We start from the raw sequence: 19,148 nt of genomic DNA, 5'->3' as shown, positions 1-19,148 counted from the left end.
AGCTGGCCGGGTATATGGCTATCGGTAGCAGCATAGGATGGAGGTCTGTTTGTAGATACCTCGTGCGTTTCCGTCGGTAGGTTCCGTGTAGTGGGGTTTTGTTCAGATAGCAGCCGATAGGACAGCTAACGATTAGCGGGCCTCAGGTGAGCGTTCAGGTAACGTCGGGACGGATTTGCCGGTTGGATAAATCCCTCGGGCAGATAACGTCGGCAGTCAGTCGTGAAGGCCCGGTGGGGTTCCGTATCTGCAGCAGCAACAAAAGAAACGGGTCCGGATGGTGATGGAACTCCTCAGCTGGCTAGCTCCAGCATGATTTGAGTTTGCTCCGGGGTCGACGTAAGCCAATAGTCACACGGTATGCAGCTAGCTAGCTGCGAAATCAAGGTGCAAGTGTCCAGAGCCTGCGGTTGGAATCCGGGGAAACTGGGAGAAAAAAAGTCCCGGAATGCTCCGGTCCGAGTCGCGTTGCACAAAAGTGCCGGTAGATTATCGAGCTAAAGGAATAGCTGATGACCGCAAAACGTGGGCAGCTGAAACACCAACGCTAGCTAGCAAACCGGCTAATTTCGGGGCAGCTACAGATTAGCTTCTGGCTAGCTATCGGAGTAGCTTCTGGTTAGCTATCAGGCTAGCTTCTGAATTAGCCCCTGGCTATCTTCCACGATGGATTTTCAGATTGAGGTAAATATTACTTATTGTAATTGGTGAAGTTGGTTGCAGGAAAGCTTTTGCAGGAAAGCTTTTGTAGTTGAGTTCTTGGATAATAAAATAAATAAAAGATATGTGAAGAAAAGGTGTAAATATATATATATATATACAGGACACGACAAGACAATACGGAAAAGACGTCTGAACTGCTAAGCCACCTTGGAGAGAATGATTAATGGTGTTCTAGCACCATACTTTCTGAAAAAGTTGGTCGCAGATGTGGGTGACCAGCGTTTCAGCCCCCTCCTCAATGAGTCCATGGATGTAAGTGTTAAGTACCTGGGGGTTGTGATAAGGTACTTTAGTGACACCAAGCAGACAATTGTATCAACATTTCTGGGGCTTGTTGAGTTGGAGGGAGGAGATGCCAAATCTATAGCCCGTGCTATTGTGGCTTTCGTCGAGAAATGTTGTCTTGAAAAAAGAGAAACTCCTGGGGATAGGGACTGACAATGCCTCTGTTATGACGGGGATTAACAATGGGGTCCATAAAGTGCTGAAGGAGGAGTATGGCCTCAAATATCTGGTTCTTATTCGCTGTGTGTGCCACTCTCTGCAGCTTGCAATAAGTCATGCTTCCAATGACACCATCCCCCGTAGTGTGGAGTACTTGGTACGAGAGACTTATAACTGGTTTTCAGTGTCTCCAAAGCGCAGGGGGGCCTACAAGGCCATATATGAGACCATCAACTGTGGGGAGAAACCTTTACAGATAACCAAGATGTGTGCCGCACGTTGGCTCTCCATTGAACCAGTGGTTCATGCATTTTGGACCAGTGGGAGGCTGCATTTCGAAGTCACCAAGTCCAGTGAACACTGCTACATGGCTGAGGTTTTATACTCCATGTACAGTGATCGTCATGACATCCGGTTTGGAGCGAGCGGTCGCATTTGCATTCGCTCTGCATTCGCTCTGCAGGTAGTATAAATTTTCATTTCATTTTCATTACATTTCATTATAGTACAACGGTTTAATTTGTCTAACCTTAGCAATTTCTTCTTAGCTAGCTACTTAGCCGTCTGTGTATAAAAGATAATTGCGTAATTATCGTATTCCGTCGTCTATCGTAGTCCACACTGCTATCTGCCCAGCAGCTAGCAAACGTCCACCGTCTACCGAATAGTAGTATAAACTTTTCATTACATTTCATTATAGTACAACGGTCTGATTTTCATTTTCACTACAGTACAACGGTTTGATTTGTTTGATCTTAGCTAGCTACATAGCCGTCTTTGCATCAAACATAATTGTGTAGTTATTGAGGTTCGCCAGCCAGCTATTTTCGCCCTAACGTAACGCAACGTAGCCAAACACTGCTAGCTAGCCAGCTTGCCACCGAATAGCAGCATTGTAGAAACGAGTGCATTACAACGGAACGACTTGATCAGTGTAGTGTTGGCTGACTACACAGTTGTCTTTGCTATCTTTGATTTGTATTTGTTCGATCTTAGCTAGCTACTTAGCTGGCTACATAGCCGTCTTTGTATCGGTGATAATTGTGTAGTTATCAAGGTTCGCTGAGGTTCGCTAGCCAGGTATTCTCGCCCTAACGTAACGTAGTCAACCCTGCTAGCTAGCCAGCTAGCCACCGATTAGCAGCACTGTAGAAACGATTACATTACAACGGAACGACTTGACTTGTGTAGTGTTAGCTAGCTACATCGTTTTCTTTGCTATCTTTTTATCTAAGATAATTGCGTAGCTTTGAGTAATTATCGGTTAGCTAGCCAGCTATTTTTCGCCTGCCGCGCTGCCGTCCTCCTACCTAGCCAACACTGCTAGCTAGCCAACCTCTACCGAATAGCAGCACTGTAGAAACTTACATTACAACGGAACGACTTGATTAGCGTAGTGTTAGCTAGTTGTCTTTCCTGTCCTTGTATCCATGATAATTGTGTAGTTTAGAGAAATTTAGTGAAATTGTCGAGGTTACCTAGCCAGCTTCACTTTCAACAACGTAGCCACTGCTAGCCAGGCTACTTCACCAGCCAGCAGTACTATATCATTTTAGTCAATAAGATCTTGTATTTTATTCTTATTTTTTGCAACGTAAGCTTAACTTTCTGAACATTCGAGACGTGTAGCCCACTTGTCATTCTAATCTCCTTTGCATTAGCGTAGCCTCTTCTGTAGCCTGTCAACCATGTGTCTGTCTATCCCTGTTCTCTCCTCTCTGCACAGACCATACAAACGCTTCACACCGCGTGGCCGCGCCCACCCTAACCTGGTGGTCCCAGCCCGCACGACCCACGTGGAGTTCCAGGTCTCCGGTAGCCTCTGGAACTGCCGATCTGCGGCCAACAAGGCAGAGCTCATCTCAGCCTATGCGTCCCTCCAGTCCCTCGACTTCCTGGCACTGACGGAAACATGGCTCACCACAGATAACACTGCTACTCCTACTGCTCTCTCTTCGTCTGCCCACGTGTTCTCGCACACCCCGAGACCTTCTGGTCAGCGGGGTGGTGGCACCGGGATCCTCATCTCTCCCAAGTGGTCATTCTCTCTTTCTCCCCTTACCCATCTGTCTATCGCCTCCTTTGAATTCCATGCTGTCACAGTTACCAGCCCTTTCAAGCTTAACATCCTTATCATTTATCGCCCTCCAGGTTCCCTTGGAGAGTTCATCAATGAGCTTGATGCCTTGATAAGCTCCTTTCCTGAGGACGGCTCACCTCTCACAGTTCTGGGTGACTTTAACCTCCCCATGTCTACCTTTGACTCATTCCTCTCTGCCTCCTTCTTTCCACTCCTCTCCTCTTTTGACCTCACCCTCTCACCTTCCCCCCCTACTCACAAGGCAGGCAATACGCTTGACCTCATCTTTACTAGATGCTGTTCTTCCACTAACCTCATTGCAACTCCCCTCCAAGTCTCCGACCACTACCTTGTATCCTTCTCCCTCTCGCTCTCATCCAACACTTCCCACACTGCCCCTACTCGGATGGTATCGCGCCGTCCCAACCTCCGCTCTCTCTCCCCCGCTACTCTCTCCTCTTCCATCCTATCATCTCTTCCCTCTGCCCAAACCTTCTCCAACCTATCTCCTGATTCTGCCTCCTCAACCCTCCTCTCCTCCCTTTCTGCATCCTTTGACTCTCTATGTCCCCTATCCTCCAGGCCGGCTCGGTCCTCCCCTCCCGCTCCGTGGCTCGACGACTCATTGCGAGCTCACAGAACAGGGCTCCGGGCAGCCGAGCGGAAATGGAGGAAAACTCGCCTCCCTGCGGACCTGGCATCCTTTCACTCCCTCCTCTCTACATTTTCCTCTTCTGTCTCTGCTGCTAAAGCCACTTTCTACCACTCTAAATTCCAAGCATCTGCCTCTAACCCTAGGAAGCTCTTTGCCACCTTCTCCTCCCTCCTGAATCCTCCTCCCCCTCCCCCCCCCTCCTCCCTCTCTGCAGACGACTTCGTCAACCATTTTGAAAAGAAGGTCGACGACATCCGATCCTCGTTCGCTAAGTCAAACGACACCGCTGGTTCTGCTCACACTGCCCAACCCTGTGCTTTGACCTCTTTCTCCCCTCTCTCTCCAGATGAAATCTCGCGTCTTGTGACGGCCGGCCGCCCAACAACCTGCCCGCTTGACCCTATCCCCTCCTCTCTTCTCCAGACCATTTCCGGAGACCTTCTACCTTACCTCACCTCGCTCATCAACTCATCCTTGACCGCTGGCTACGTCCCTTCCGTCTTCAAGAGAGCGAGAGTTGCACCCCTTCTGAAAAAACCTACACTCGATCCCTCCGATGTCAACAACTACAGACCAGTATCCCTTCTTTCTTTTCTCTCCAAAACTCTTGAACGTGCCGTCCTTGGCCAGCTCTCCTGCTATCTCTCTCAGAATGACCTTCTTGATCCAAATCAGTCAGGTTTCAAGACTAGTCACTCAACTGAGACTGCTCTTCTCTGTATCACGGAGGCGCTCCGCACTGCTAAAGCTAACTCTCTCTCCTCTGCTCTCATCCTTCTAGACCTATCGGCTGCCTTCGATACTGTGAACCATCAGATCCTCCTCTCCACCCTCTCCGAGTTGGGCATCTCCGGCGCGGCCCACGCTTGGATTGCGTCCTACCTGACAGGTCGCTCCTACCAGGTGGCGTGGCGAGAATCTGTCTCCTCACCACTGGTGTCCCCCAGGGCTCTGTTCTAGGCCCTCTCCTATTCTCGCTATACACCAAGTCACTTGGCTCTGTCATAACCTCACATGGTCTCTCCTATCATTGCTATGCAGACGACACACAATTAATCTTCTCCTTTCCCCCTTCTGATGACCAGGTGGCGAATCGCATCTCTGCATGTCTGGCAGACATATCAGTGTGGATGACGGATCACCACCTCAAGCTGAACCTCGGCAAGACGGAGCTGCTCTTCCTCCCGGGGAAGGACTGTCCGTTCCATGATCTCGCCATCACGGTTGACAACTCCATTGTGTCCTCCTCCCAGAGCGCTAAGAACCTTGGCGTGATCCTGGACAACACCCTGTCGTTCTCCACCAACATCAAGGCGGTGGCCCGTTCCTGTAGGTTCATGCTCTACAACATCCGCAGAGTACGACCCTGCCTCACACAGGAAGCGGCGCAGGTCCTAATCCAGGCACTTGTCATCTCCCGTCTGGATTACTGCAACTCGCTGCTGGCTGGGCTCCCTGCCTGTGCCATCAAACCCCTACAACTCATCCAGAACGCCGCAGCCCGTCTGGTGTTCAACCTTCCCAAGTTCTCTCACGTCACCCCGCTCCTCCGCTCTCTCCACTGGCTTCCAGTTGAAGCTCGCATCCGCTACAAGACCATGGTGCTTGCCTACGGAGCTGTGAGGGGAACGGCACCTCAGTACCTTCAGGCTCTGATCAGGCCCTACACCCAAACAAGGGCACTGCGTTCATCCACCTCTGGCCTGCTCGCCTCCCTACCACTGAGGAAGTACAGTTCCCGCTCAGCCCAGTCAAAACTGTTCGCTGCTCTGGCCCCCCAATGGTGGAACAAACTCCCTCACGACGCCAGGACAGCGGAGTCAATCACCACCTTCCGGAGACACCTGAAACCCCACCTCTTCAAGGAATACCTAGGATAAAGCAATCCTTCTGCGCCCCCCCCCCCCCCCCCCCCCCCCCCCCCTTAAAAGATCTGATGCACTATTGTAAAGTGGTTGTTCCACTGGATGTCATAAGGTGAATGCACCAATTTGTAAGTCGCTCTGGATAAGAGCGTCTGCTAAATGACTTAAATGTTAAATGTAAAATGTAATCCTCAAAACATATTGTATCTGACTTTTTTGAAGTCAGTGCTGGGTGAGGTACAGTTGGCCATCAAGGCTTTTGAGGGAGAGCAAGTAGATCCTCTTAAGCTACTTGACAGCTTGGCTAGCCTGATCAAGTCTGTGAGCAGCAAGGTGCTGAATCCACTAGCAAATGTTGATGTACTCAAAGGGCCAATAGATGGATACATTTGGTTAAAAACCAAACCAAATTAAGAAAACGAAACTAATAAAAATAATAATAATTACAATAAAAACGAAGTAACTCCGCCAGTGTCTCTTTTGGGTCACTTTTGCCAGTTCCAAGCCCGGATAAAGGAGGAGGGTTGGAATTGTGACATAAAAAAAAAAACAAGAATCGACAGAAGAAAGTTCATTTGTAGTTCTAAACATATTTAGGGTGTTTTTTTTACTCACTTTTTGTCTCTCCCACTACTTATTCCTCTCTCCTACAGTGTCCATCACAATTACCTGCACATGGCCAATTATGCAAATTAGGCGATGACGTCATTTAGCGATTCTAGCGACTTTTAGGACAGCCAATAGCTACTTTCCTTACTGAGAAATTAGCTACACTGGGAGAGGAGAGCGCAAAATAGACTATATACAGGGACCACTATGATGATACACCACATGTGTTTGATGGACAGCAGGAAAAGAGCAGGAATATACTTTTTTAGGCTACAGTCCAAGCTATGTCTTCCAATTGTGCTATTGCTGTCGGCATCCAAAGATTATCCAATTTGAATAAACGCTTGGTAAAAATGACAGTAGTCGTGTAGTCTACGGCGATACGGATATCACTTATAATTGTTTTCTACATTGCGCATTGATGTGAATCACACTGCTACTCTCTCATTTAGCTATTTTCTCTTTACGGATTGTGGTTGTTGTGGATGGCTGTTCACAAATCTAAATATGCATTTCAAACCAATAATGGTTGAATTCAATAAATTTAAGCTGCCTATCAATCATTGTTTTTGAAACCAGTGGACAGCCAGTGAAAAACGTGCTCTTGCAACAGCTGCATATTGCGGATCCAAGCCTATGGAATAAAAGTGGGGCTTTTATTGCTCAATTTAATTCATGCTGATAATTTTTTTTATTCCATAGGCCTAATGGATACATGCTCAAACTTGCACACTTTTGATAGAGTTAAAGGGGCAATCTGTAGTTGCTACATCCATTGGACTTATCTCCATTGATTCTTGAAGAATATAACTTAAATGCCTCATGAGTTTAGTTCAACTGTCAGTCACACACCATGAGAACCCAAAATATAAGCTTGTTTTTCTTCAATGTTTATAAACATTGTAAATGTAAACAAACACTTTATAGCCTCATAACATGGTTAAAACAATAATGTCAATATCATGGATGGTCAGTCCTTGCATCCATTGCTCTGTCTATTAATCTGAGAGTGGTTACATCCCTCAGCTTTTTACCAAAACAGAGGCGGGGCGACCGTTTTATTGTTTCATCTGTAAAATGTGCCCTTTAAACAGCTGCATATCATCAAGATAAAGTATCACCAACAAAAAAGTAAATAATAGGCCTATAGCAAATGCAGCATATGACATTCATTTTTCACATGTAAATAGCACTTTTCAGTAGTGCTCAAAGCATGCCATTCCATGAGCGCATCATTTATTTTTCAACTCGAATCAATGAGCCCAATCAGTCCTCCAAAATCATAAACAACAGTGGCTAATAAGTCCTTAGTTTTGCAGTCATGCTCAGGTAAAACAATTTTGCTAATCTATACTTCCATATTTCCAAGTCCTATTCTTGAAAATAAAGGGGTATAACGTGTATTGGAATGACTGGAATTCTGATAGACTTCGGTTTTTAATGTAAAGGTATAATTTAATCGTATTATTATATGTAGAAAGCGATGGGTTAGAAGAAGCTTGGCAGCCTTAATTTAGCATTCAGTTCCCATAAAGTAAAATATATCATTGTAATGTACTTTATTTTTCTGCTTCTTGACTTTCAAAACAGCATTAGACCAAACATTACTCACTCTCCCTACAGGTGTGATTACTACCTCTGAGGGTTTAGAGCTTGAGGTAGTCACCTCATACAAGTACATGGGAGTATGGCTAGACGGTACACTGTCCTTCTCTAAGCACATATCAAAGCTGATTCAAATAACCATCCTACCCATGCTAGATTACGGAGACATAATTTATAGATTGGCAGGTATGCTCTCGAGAAGCTAGATGTTCTCTACCATTTGGCCATCAGATTTGCCACCAATACTCCTTATAGGACACATCACTGCACGCTATACTCCTCTATAAACTGGCCATCTCTGTATACCTGTCGCAAGACCTCACTCCCCCCTACCTGAGATATCAACTGCAGCCTTCATCCTCCACATATAACACCCGTTCTGCAAGTCACATTCAGTTAAAGGTCCCCAAATCACACACATCCCTGGGTCGCTCCTCTTTTCAGTTCGCTGCAGCTAGCGACTGGAACGATCTGCAACAAACACTCAAACTGAACAGTTATCTCAATCTCTTCATTCAAAGACTCAATCATTGACACTCTTACTGACCGGTGGCTGCTTTGCATGATGCATTGTTGTCTACCTTTTTGCTGTTGTCTGTGCCCAATAATGTTTGTACCATGTTTTGTGTTGCTGCCATGTGTTGCTACCATGCTGTGTTGTCATGTGTTGCTGCCATGCTGTGTTGTTGTCTTAGGTCTCTCTTGTTGTAATGCGTTTTATAAAAATAAAAAAAATGTATCCCATCCCCGCAGGAGGTCTTTTGCCTTTTGGTAGGCTGTCATTGTAAATAAGAATTTGTTATTAACTGACTTGCCTAGTTAAATAAAGGTTAAATAAATAAAAACCACCCCATGACGTAAAATTTTACATCCATAAACACTACTGTTCAAAAGTTTGGGGTCACTTAGCTTCTGGCTATTTTGCCAGAAACGAAGAGCCATTTTGAGCCTGTAATCAAACCCACAAATGCTGATGCTCCAGATACTCAACTAGTCTGAAGGCCAGTTTTATTGCTTCTTTAATCAGGACAACAGTTTTCAGCTGTGTTAACATAATTGCAAAAGGGTTTTCTAATGATCAATTAGCTTTTTAAAACGATAAACTTGGATTAGCTACCACAACGTGCCATTGGATAGACTTGCCACAGCGTGCCACAGTAGTGATGGTTGCTGATAATGGGCCTCTGTACTCCTATGTAGATATTACATTAAAAAAGCCATTTCCAGCTACAATAGTCATTTACAACATTAACAATGTCTACACTGTATTTCTGATCAATTTGATGTTATTTTAAAATGGACAAAAAATGTGCTTCATTTCAAAAACATGGACATTTCTAAGTGACCCCAAACTTTTGAACGGTAGTGTATGGCCAGCTATGTACACTTTAACATTGATTTATCCTGCAATAGATGTCATTCAATTGATAGCATACAGTTTTGTCTTTTTCTAATGCCTCTTAAGGGGAAAGTAATCTAAAAGTAATGGAATGTAATCTGATTACGTTAATGAGTTTGGGTAATCCAAAAGTTACATTACTGATTACAATTTTGGACAGGTAACTAACGGATTACATTTAGAAAGAAACCTACCCAACCCTGCCTATACATTTTGATTGACGACAACACTAACTAGAGCTGGGTCGATAAACAGAAAATTCCCGACAGTGACTTTGCCATCCTCTTACCGAAGTAATTTTGTGGCATTGTGTGACAACATGTCAAAGTGGCCTTTTATTTTACCCAGCACAACGCGCACCAGTGTAATGATCATGCTATTTAATCAGCTTCTTGATATGCCACACCTGTTAGGTGGATGGATTATTTTAGCAAATGAGAAATGCTCACCAACAGGGATGTAAACAAATTTGTGCACAGAATTTGACAAATAAGCCTTTTGTGCATATGGAACATTTTATTTCAGCTCATGAAACCAACACTTTACATAGTGTTTATATTTTTGTTTTGTGTATTTTAATGTCTTACTTTGGACTGGATAAAGTCAGTCGAGCCCTCCAGTTTCACTACCTTGCTTTGAAGTATAGCCATTTTATACCTGATTCATTGAATGAGGGAATTATTTTATTAGACTTGTTTGTTGTATGCTAATGTTCAAATGTTACAGCATAATAACTCCAGGAGAGCTACTGGGTGTGCAGACTTTTGTTCTAGCCCTACGCCAACACACCAGATTCTACAACTCAACAGGACTTTGTTAAGCGGACTCCGATGTGTTTGAGTAGTGCTGGATCAAAAGGCTGCATACCCAGTGGCCTAGCTCTCCAAAGAGTTGACCACATGTTTTATACAGGAACACTGCTGTATATTTTACTAAGGCATTTTTCCGACAGTGGTACTGATATGGTATGGAGTATCATTACACTAAGCTGGTATTGGTATCGAAGCCAAAATTCTGCACACTTGAGTTTGATCTAGCTATTGATCAGCCCATTGGGGTAACCTAAACAAATGAAGATGAGCAACCCCATGCTTCAGCCATCTATAGCCTAGCCACTATGCTACAACATCCGTAAAGCTACAGGATTATGCTCATTGCTAAAATAGCACACCTGCCTGATAATATGAGCCATCTAGGCTATAGCCCTAAAAATCCAACTTTTTGCCAACACGGGCTCATTCTTGGAGAGGAATATTAGCAGGTGTGTGGTGCGCGGAGACCCAAAATTGGTATTCAATTGCACTCAAAGAGGCATTAAAAAGGTCTTAAATTCATGGGACCTGCAAGTAAGTCTTGTCCGAGCCAGAACGGCTCATAGAGCAGTTGCGATTTCCCTGATTCTGTAGCATGAAGCAGCTTAATGCACAAGTACACACCCTGGACAGGACTTTAGTCAATCACAGGGCCTAGTTTTAGTTCATGCTCACCTTTAATTCAAGATTTAAATCTGATTAACTTCAGAGTTCTCTTTATTTTGCACATTATTGAATACTTGATGAAAACAGAACGGGTAGACATACCTGTCAAACTTGGCACACAGAGCGTGCAATACTGCTTATTTGAACACAGGAAAACTCAGGGGGAATACCTTTAATGCAGAAAGTAACAGACTCCAACCGCTTCTGTCCTTCAAAAGAAACCCTTACTAATGAACCACTGTGCCACCCTCCACTCTGAGCGGCTCAGGGACTGAAGCTGTCCACGAGGTGTTTAGAGTTCCATGGACCTGCGTTGTTGGACAGGAACTGCTGGTTGACCACGGTCTTGGCATTCTGGTAGGAGTGAGCCTCCACCTGCAACAACAAGGTTACACAAATCATTCACCACAGACTACATATCAATGGCTCACATTCATACCTTCAAAAGAAAAACTCAAATAATCCAGCATTACATGATAAATGACACATCCCTGCCAATTATAAATCTGTTCATTCAAACTGACAGAGTAGCTTACACAATTCAGGTTACATTTTCAATGATTAGCAATTAACACACACACACTTTGGCACTGTGGTACGTGGGGAGATCCTGTAGGCAGCGGTATCCTCCCAGAGTTGCAATTTTGCGGAAGTTGCTGTAGAGGGCCCTCTTGCACAGCCTGCTGGAGAAGCCAGAGCCACTCACAAATGGGGAACTGAGGGACAGAGAGAAGTCTAAAAACATTACCATCCCTGAGGCACCAAAGAAAACTCTCACCACAATGCCGATGTCTAAAGTACTAATCTATATCTAGTAAGTAGTAGAATGTAAATATACAAGCCAAGGGGATGTATTATGTAAGATTGCACCCTACTGAACAGGCCCCAGTTCTGTGTCCTTTGCCCTGATATAACCAACATCCTAGGCCACAGGACCTGCTCTGCTCTTACTTACCCGTCCACAGTGAAGCCTTTGGTGCTGTCTAGGACCTCGATGCTGGCGTCCCCGAGGCACCAGTTGATGCTGAGGTCTGTGCAGTGGGCAGTGCTGAGTGGAGGCCCCACCCCCTCACTGCTGAGGAAGAAAATACTCTTCTTGCTGAATGGCGGGGCCAGCAGCTCCTCCCAGCCCCCCTCGCCCAGGCGCTTGTTGATGGTCTCCGACACCTTCTCAGAGTACTGGCTGGAGTCACCTGAATAATAGAGACCAGTATATCTAAGTTTTTCATTTCTGTGGGTCTTTCTTTTTTCAATTTTAAAGCCATTGGCTTTGTTCAGTAGCAAAATGTTTACCCAGCACCACACTGGTGATGTACAGTGGCTGGACGAAGTGGCTAAGCAGCGCGCCCTGAATCCCAGTGACAGTCCAGCGGCACAGCTTGTCGCTGTCGGACATGCAGCACACGCGGGCGCCCCACACACTGGGGTGGAGGAAGGCCACAGGAATCAGGGAGCCCTTGGCGTGGCACTGTAGCTTCAGAGAGGAGTAGCTGCTGCTCAGAGACTTCCTGTGGAGAGACAGATAGGAGTATGTACAGGACATAGTTAATAGAGATCGGGGTGGGGGGGAATCGATACATTAGAGCACAGGTGTCAAACTCATTCCACGGGGGGCCGAGTGTCTGCGGGTTTTCGCTCCTCCCTTGTACTTGATTGATGAATTAACATCACTAATTAGTTAGGAACTCCCCACACCTGGTTGTCTAGGGCTTTATTGAAAGGAAAAACCAAAAACCTGCAGACACTAGAACCTCCGTGGAATGAGTTTGACACCCCTGCATTAGAGTATCAAGAGAGTATTGATATAGTCAAATAATATTACTCCATGTAACGATCATCTTATGTCTTCCTATAAATAATGGGGCCGACATGTGACATTTGGATTAAAAATTCTAAATGGTTTGAAACAAAAAAATATTTTCATGCAGTTCCACATGTATACTTGGAGAAATAAAAGTGAATACCGTATGCAAATTGACCCAGGACTCCACCTATACAACAATATAGGCCTAGGACTATACAGATCCTTCAGAAAGTATTCACACCCCTTGACTTTTTCCACATTTTGTTGTGCTACCGCTTGAATTTAAAATGGATTAAATGTAGATTGTGTGTCACTTGCTTACAAACAATATCCCTAATGTCATAGCGGAAATATGTTTTTAGAAATGTTTACAAATTAATTAAAAATGAAAAGCTGAAATGTCTTGAGTCAATAATTATTCAAACCCTTTGTTATGGTAAGCCTAAATAAATTCAGGAGTAAAAATTTGCTTAACAAGTAACATAAGTTGCATGGACTCACTCTGTGTGCAATAATAGTGTTTAACATGATTTTTGAATGACTATCTCATCTCTGTACCCCGCATATACAATTATTTGTACGGTTCCTTCGTCAAGCAGTGAATTTCAAACACAGATTCAACCAGAGGCTTCCCAATCCCACGCAAAGGTCACCTATTGGTAGATGGGTAAAAATAAAAAGCAGACATTGACACCAGGCCAAATATACACTGGAGTTGCTTACCAACATTGAATGTTTTTGAGTGGCCTAGTTACAGTTTTGATTTAAATCAGATTGAAAAATCAATGGCAAGTCTTGAAAATGGCTGTCTAGCAATGATCAACAAACTTGACAGAGCTTGAATATTTTTTTTAAGAATAATGTGTGAATATTGTAAAATCCAGGTGTACAAAGCTCTAAGAGACTTACTGTCACGCCCTGACCTTAGTATTCTTTGTTTTCTTTATTATTTTGGTTCGGTCAGGGTGTGACATGGGTGATAATATGTTTATGTCCTGTCTAGGGTTTTTGTATGTTTATGGTTGCCTAGATTGGTTCTCAATTAGAGGCAGCTGTTTATCGTTGTCTCTGATTGGGAACCATATTTAGGCAGCCATATTCCTTGAGTATTTTGTGGGTGATTATCTATGTCTATGTTTAGTTGCTTGTGTCAGCACTATGATTATATAGCTTCACGTTCGTTTTGTTGTTTTTGTATAGTTCATTCCGTGTTCTTTCTTTATTAAAAGAAGATGCATTCAAATCACGCTGCGCTTTGGTCTCATCGCTATAACGAACGTGACACTTACCCAGAAAGACTCACAGCTGTAATCGCTGCCAAAGGTGATTGTAACATGTATTGAATCAGGGGTGGGAATACTTATGCAAATTATATATTTCTGTATTTCACTTCAATACATTTGCAAAAATGTCTAAAAACATGTTCACTTTGTCATTATGGAGTATTGTGTGTAGAAGGGTGAGAAAAAAACATTTAATACATTGAGTTCAGGCTGTAACAACATGGGGAATATGTCAATGGGTACTTTTTCAAGAACTTAAATTGTAATTTTCAAAGACCTCAAGATTATACAATTGTGTCATTTATATAATTGTACATATAGGGCCTAATATAGAACCCGCCCCCAAAGTGTAAAAAAAAAGTAGGCCATTACCACTTTTTTTTGCCAAAACATTGATATTCAACTTATTATTACATTCTAAAATATGAGAATAATGTGGACATTGCCTGACTAAATAGATTTTTCTCTAGCCTATGTGGCCAACGCAGGCACAAGTAATAAAGCCAAGAATAGCGGTAGCATTAATCTCACCATCGTTGTTTTTATAATGGGAAAGTGACCAAAACCCAGGTAAATTTTTTAATAGAAGGATTTGTATTGGAAAGCCAAGTTGACGCCAACATTAGAAGTTGTCGTCCTCAAAATAACCACACCGCCCTTCAACTGATGTGAAGGGGCCACATCTCTCACAAAATCTGATTTAAAAAAATGAAGGGAGCAGGAGAACTTATAAATTGGCTACAATAACTACAAGGACTTTTCAAGCACCAAATTGAGGAAATGTCTGATTTTCAAGGTCAGCCTATTCCAGTACTTGATTTTCTGAGCTCCAAATTCAAGTAGGCTACTTTAAGGCCCTTGTATTGTGAATAAGATCATATTGATCATATATAATGACAACAAATTACATGGCCTAGTGGGCTTATTCATATTGTGAATAAGCCCACTAGGCCATGTAATTTGTCATTATATCCTGAATAATGTATAGGAATAGCATTGGGTGTTGCGCGATAGCCTATCCTACAAAATTAAGCAATGCAGACTGTCCAATCCGAGGCACAAATACATATGAAAATATGAATTTGTTACCTTAATGCTTTCCTGTTAAATCTAATGAGATCCTGCTGTAAATCAAGCAGACTACAGATGATCAACATCAATTCGCTAGGTATATAGATCAACGTGGATCCAATCACAACTGTCTTCACCGGAGTAACGAATGATACACAAATATTCTGGACATTCCTGGTGAATACCTTTTTTCCAGCACATTGGCTGTTGTTGCATCGCATGCGCTATCACAACAGCTGTTCGTCACTTGACTGTCATTAAGAAAATTCCTTCCTGGAGCAGATGATGTGTGAAAATATCAAGGCGTAACTAACCAGCTGGAATCAAGTGCCTGCACATCCAACAAGTATTATGCATAATTATTTAAGAGCCACGTTAATAATGACAGTATCAATTTAAGTATCAAGGTACGGTGACTCTTTCGGTTAGAAGCATTCGATTTTGTAATCACATTTATAATTTTGTATTTGTGTGCCCATGAAAACTGTTTTCACCCCGTAACATAAGGAGACACAAAATGTTAGGTCAGTGGGAAGGAAACCCTGTTCCTGGATAGCCGCAGGATTTTGTTCCAACTAGGTACCAAACCCGACCAACTGAGATAATTGATCAGTTCAGTGATTGCCTTAAATTCAACACACCTGGTCTTCCAGGTCTGTTAAACCAAAAACATCAGGGCCAGGGTTGCCTACCCCTGTGTTAGGTAGTTACACTGCATTTCTGAGATCTCCATACAAAAAAAACTGTCTGACAGCTAGATCCAGGATTCTTACAAGGTTCAAGTTCAATGTCTAATTTAGCTGATTAATGATTAAACGCAAGGACAGAAATTTTGTTTTATGTCACAATTTTGAACAAATCCTTCAAGACACCAACCATGATAACAGGTTAAACTTGTGAATTTGATTGAATATAGCTATGATCCCCTTTATATCTTAATGTAATGACATGAAAAAATTGGCAGATTATTATCAATGACTTATCAGCAGCTGTAAAGTTGTACTGTGTAGGAAATTGTCACTGGTACCCTAGCTTATAAAAAGACCCACATACAGTACCCAAAAATGTATACACGCACTTTGACGTGAACAACACACTTACATGAGGATGCACTGAGCGGCGCCTTTCGGGGTCTGGTTGGTGTAGAGGTGCAGGTAAATCTGGGGCTTGAGCTGGAGCAGGTGGCTGTCGGAGGTGCTCTGGTAGATGGAGCGTTCCTTGTGCTTGGGGTCGTGGCTGAAGAACAGCAGCAGCTGCTTGAACAAATACCTGTACATAAAAAAGGAATATTACACATTATTTTCTGATATCCAGTAATAATGGCAACGCTGAACTCAAAAAGAGAAGACAATGGATTATCAGAGGGATCCTATTAGGGTTGTGTTCATTAGGGCACAATGGAAAACAGAAAATAAAAATTAGCATTTCGAATTGGACAAGTCCAGGTAATCCCTCCCTGTTTCAGTTTGTTTATTCCATTTGGTGCCTAATGAACACGACCAGGATGTAGTCTACCTTTGGAGAGCCCGTCTGGCGATGACGATGGCATGACAGTCATGCACCACGGTGCCACTGAAGCAAAGCCAGCCGCTGTAGCTCGACTGGCCTGTGCCCAATGCCACCACCTCATAGCGCTCACAGGACTGGCCCCCGGTGTCAATCACCTCTGAGGATACACCAACAATACACCCCATAGACACACACTGTCAATGTAAGATTAGGCTGAACAGTGTTTCACACTGAGCATACGTTTACCCAATGTGAAAAATGCAGTGGGTCCTATTTTGGGGTGAATTCTTATGTTGGGTCTGGAATGAGACCTATAGTGAGCAGTATGGGAGAACTAACCTCTCTCTAAGACAAAGGCAGCCAGGTGGCTTTTGCAGTTATGGAACTCTGGACACTCCCTCAGGAGGCGCTCAAACCTCTCGCTGCATACTGCTGCCATTCGATGTTTATGCCAGTCTGTGTAACCCACTGGAAACACAGCTAGAGGAGATGTTCATTAAGATCTTTCTAAAGTGTGCTTAAAGGAATACTTCTGGATTTTGGCAATGAGGCCCTTTATCTTGCTACTTACCTAGAGTTAGATGAACTCGTGGATACCATTTTTATGTCTCTGTGTCCAGTATGAAGGAAGTTAGAGATTTCGCGAGCCAATGCTAACTAGCGTTAGCACAATCGCTGGAAGTCTATGGGTATCTGATATACAGATACCCATAGACTTCCAGTGTTAGCGCAACTACCTCTAACATCCTTCATACTGGACACAGATACATAAAAACGGTATCCACAATTTCATCTGACTATGGGGAAGTAGATAAAGGGCCTCATTTCCAAAATCCTGAAGTATCTCTTTAATTATGTGTGCCTTTACAGGGAAAGTAGCCTGTTCCCTCAATTTTATTTATCAAGTCCCATTGAGGTCAGAAGACCTTTTTTACAAGGGACACCTGGCCCCTCACCCACCTCCAACCCGCTTGCCTCTCTTGGGGCTGCTCTCCAGGTTGTCCAACTGGTCCAGGACCCCTTGTTTGAGGAAGCTGATGTCCCCCTCAGACCGGGGCGGTGTGCCTGGTAGAGAGTACCCGTCACAGTCATCGCTAAAATCCTCCAGGTCAGCTGGCATCAGCATGTGGCTCTGCAGAGGGAGCCTGGGGGAAGATGACCTCTGGACATGCATGCAGTCTTCTGTCAGCAACGGCCCCAGCAGGTTTGGGGTCCTGGAACCACCACCATCAATACATAGGGTTTTGTCGAAGCCCAGAGGGTCACCGACATCACAGTCGAAATGTCGCCCCATGGCCCCACCACTGCTGCTGATCCGGTGGTGCATCTCCATCCCGGGCTCGCTCTCTGAGGGAAAACGCTTCAGCAGAGATGCCGCCATTCTCGGCAGCCGCTTGTTCACAACGTTATGGTCCACCATTGTATGAGACCTGCTGTAGACTGAAAGGTAACGCCAAAAATACTTAACACATCAGCCAAGTTAGGGTAGGATTTCTCTGACTACAGCCCTACCATGTATGATCAATGCATGATGAATGCCCATATAACGAAAGTGAGCTAGCTCGGAACTGTTATTAATCGTCCTTGGACATTACAGGAACCACAGCAAAAAAACTAACTAGTAACTCAGTTAAGTTTGTGAAGCAAGATAGGTCGAAATGTTCTCTATACTGAATTTGCAAGCTAAACCATTTACCTGTCCTTATCCAGCAGGATAAACTCACTTTCGTTATATGCACAAGAGTTTTGCAATGACAAGTTGTAACAAGCCTCGTTTGGCTTCCTAATACATAGCAATCGTGAATATTTCAATTATTTAGTCACATAGCGTTACTTTCACATTAAAGGTTCTAGCTGTGAACATAAAAATTTAATTGTTACCGTCACCCCGAAATGTCAATTGAAGGTTGACGTTCCCTCAATGGATTTGGACACGAGCAGAAGCTTATGACGTGTTTGGGATAAACCAATAGTGTTGCTGTTTAGCTAACGTTACACACATCTACAATCTTGATGGTGAGTCGTCGTTGAAAGGGCAATGTCAGAAATGTTCTATTTCATATTCATAATCTCCACCCCATCAACATATGAAAATTGCGCGTTTCTATGTTCAATACAATAACTTTTATTTTTTCTCGTTTTGTGTTTGTCTAGAAATGTAGGCTCCTGCATGCGTTGGAGCTGGGCTATTGCTAGATGGCGTACATCTTGTCAAGTTGAATTGTTTTGCATTTTAGCTAACCTCAACTATTTTCCTAACATTAACCTAATTCCCCTCACCTATTACGTTAATTCTCCTAACCTGCTACGAGTTGTGAATTCTGACATAAGATGTATCCCATGCCCATCATTGAGGCTGGCCTGCAGGGAGTGGCATCTCTGGCATGTGTTTGAATTTGCAGGCAAGTGGTGTACAAAATCTAAATGCATGCCGATGCAAATACATTGATTAGTTCATTTATTGATTATGGTTATATTTGTATTTATTATGGATCCCCATTCAGCAACTACTTTTCCTGGGGTCCAGCAAAATGAAGGCACATCACAATACATTCACAGATTTCACAACACACTGTGTGCCTTCAGGCCCCTACTCCATCACTACCACATATCTACAGTACTA

The 19,148-nt window shown here is 43.7% G+C and overlaps 1 protein-coding gene across 4 annotated transcripts; it reads right to left on the bottom strand.

The window, feature by feature from the left end:
* Positions 1-10,850: 10,850 nt before the first annotated feature.
* adad2 (adenosine deaminase domain containing 2) lies at positions 10,851-18,505 on the bottom strand. Of its 4 annotated transcripts, none has more exons than XM_055941697.1 (9): positions 18,407-18,505; positions 17,486-17,965; positions 16,865-17,005; positions 16,532-16,682; positions 16,118-16,285; positions 12,152-12,366; positions 11,814-12,051; positions 11,440-11,574; positions 10,851-11,233 (listed from the first exon to the last, which is right to left on the bottom strand). In XM_055941697.1, the coding sequence occupies exons 2-9, from the start codon at positions 17,943-17,945 to the stop codon at positions 11,086-11,088; spliced, it is 1,656 nt and encodes a 551-aa protein (XP_055797672.1). In that variant the 5' UTR covers positions 17,946-17,965; positions 18,407-18,505; the 3' UTR covers positions 10,851-11,085. The 4 variants fall into 4 exon arrangements, with proteins under 4 accessions (XP_055797672.1, XP_055797674.1, XP_055797675.1 ...); XM_055941699.1 differs by having other exon boundaries at positions 11,440-11,541; XM_055941700.1 differs by having other exon boundaries at positions 11,440-11,538.
* Positions 18,506-19,148: the final 643 nt, after the last annotated feature.

The sequence above is a fragment of the Salvelinus fontinalis genome, chromosome 13, assembly GCF_029448725.1.
Source record: "Salvelinus fontinalis isolate EN_2023a chromosome 13, ASM2944872v1, whole genome shotgun sequence".
In the NCBI taxonomy this organism is placed as follows: Eukaryota; Metazoa; Chordata; class Actinopteri; order Salmoniformes; family Salmonidae; genus Salvelinus; species Salvelinus fontinalis.
The sequence above is the reverse complement of the archived record's forward strand: the minus strand, read 5'-3'. Positions and strand labels throughout refer to the sequence as shown.

Bases quoted from the DNA above. Each gene is read 5' to 3' on its own strand.
- adad2 (XM_055941697.1), bottom strand. From the start codon at position 17,945: ATGGTGGACCATAACGTTGTGAACAAGCGGCTGCCGAGAATGGCGGCA. The intron at 12,367-16,117 runs GTAAGTGTGTTG...GTCTCTCCACAG, and splicing joins GCCGCTCAGTGCATCCTCAT to GAAGTCTCTGAGCAGCAGCT. The intron at 12,052-12,151 runs GTAAACATTTTG...TCTATTATTCAG, and splicing joins CATCACCAGTGTGGTGCTGG to GTGACTCCAGCCAGTACTCT.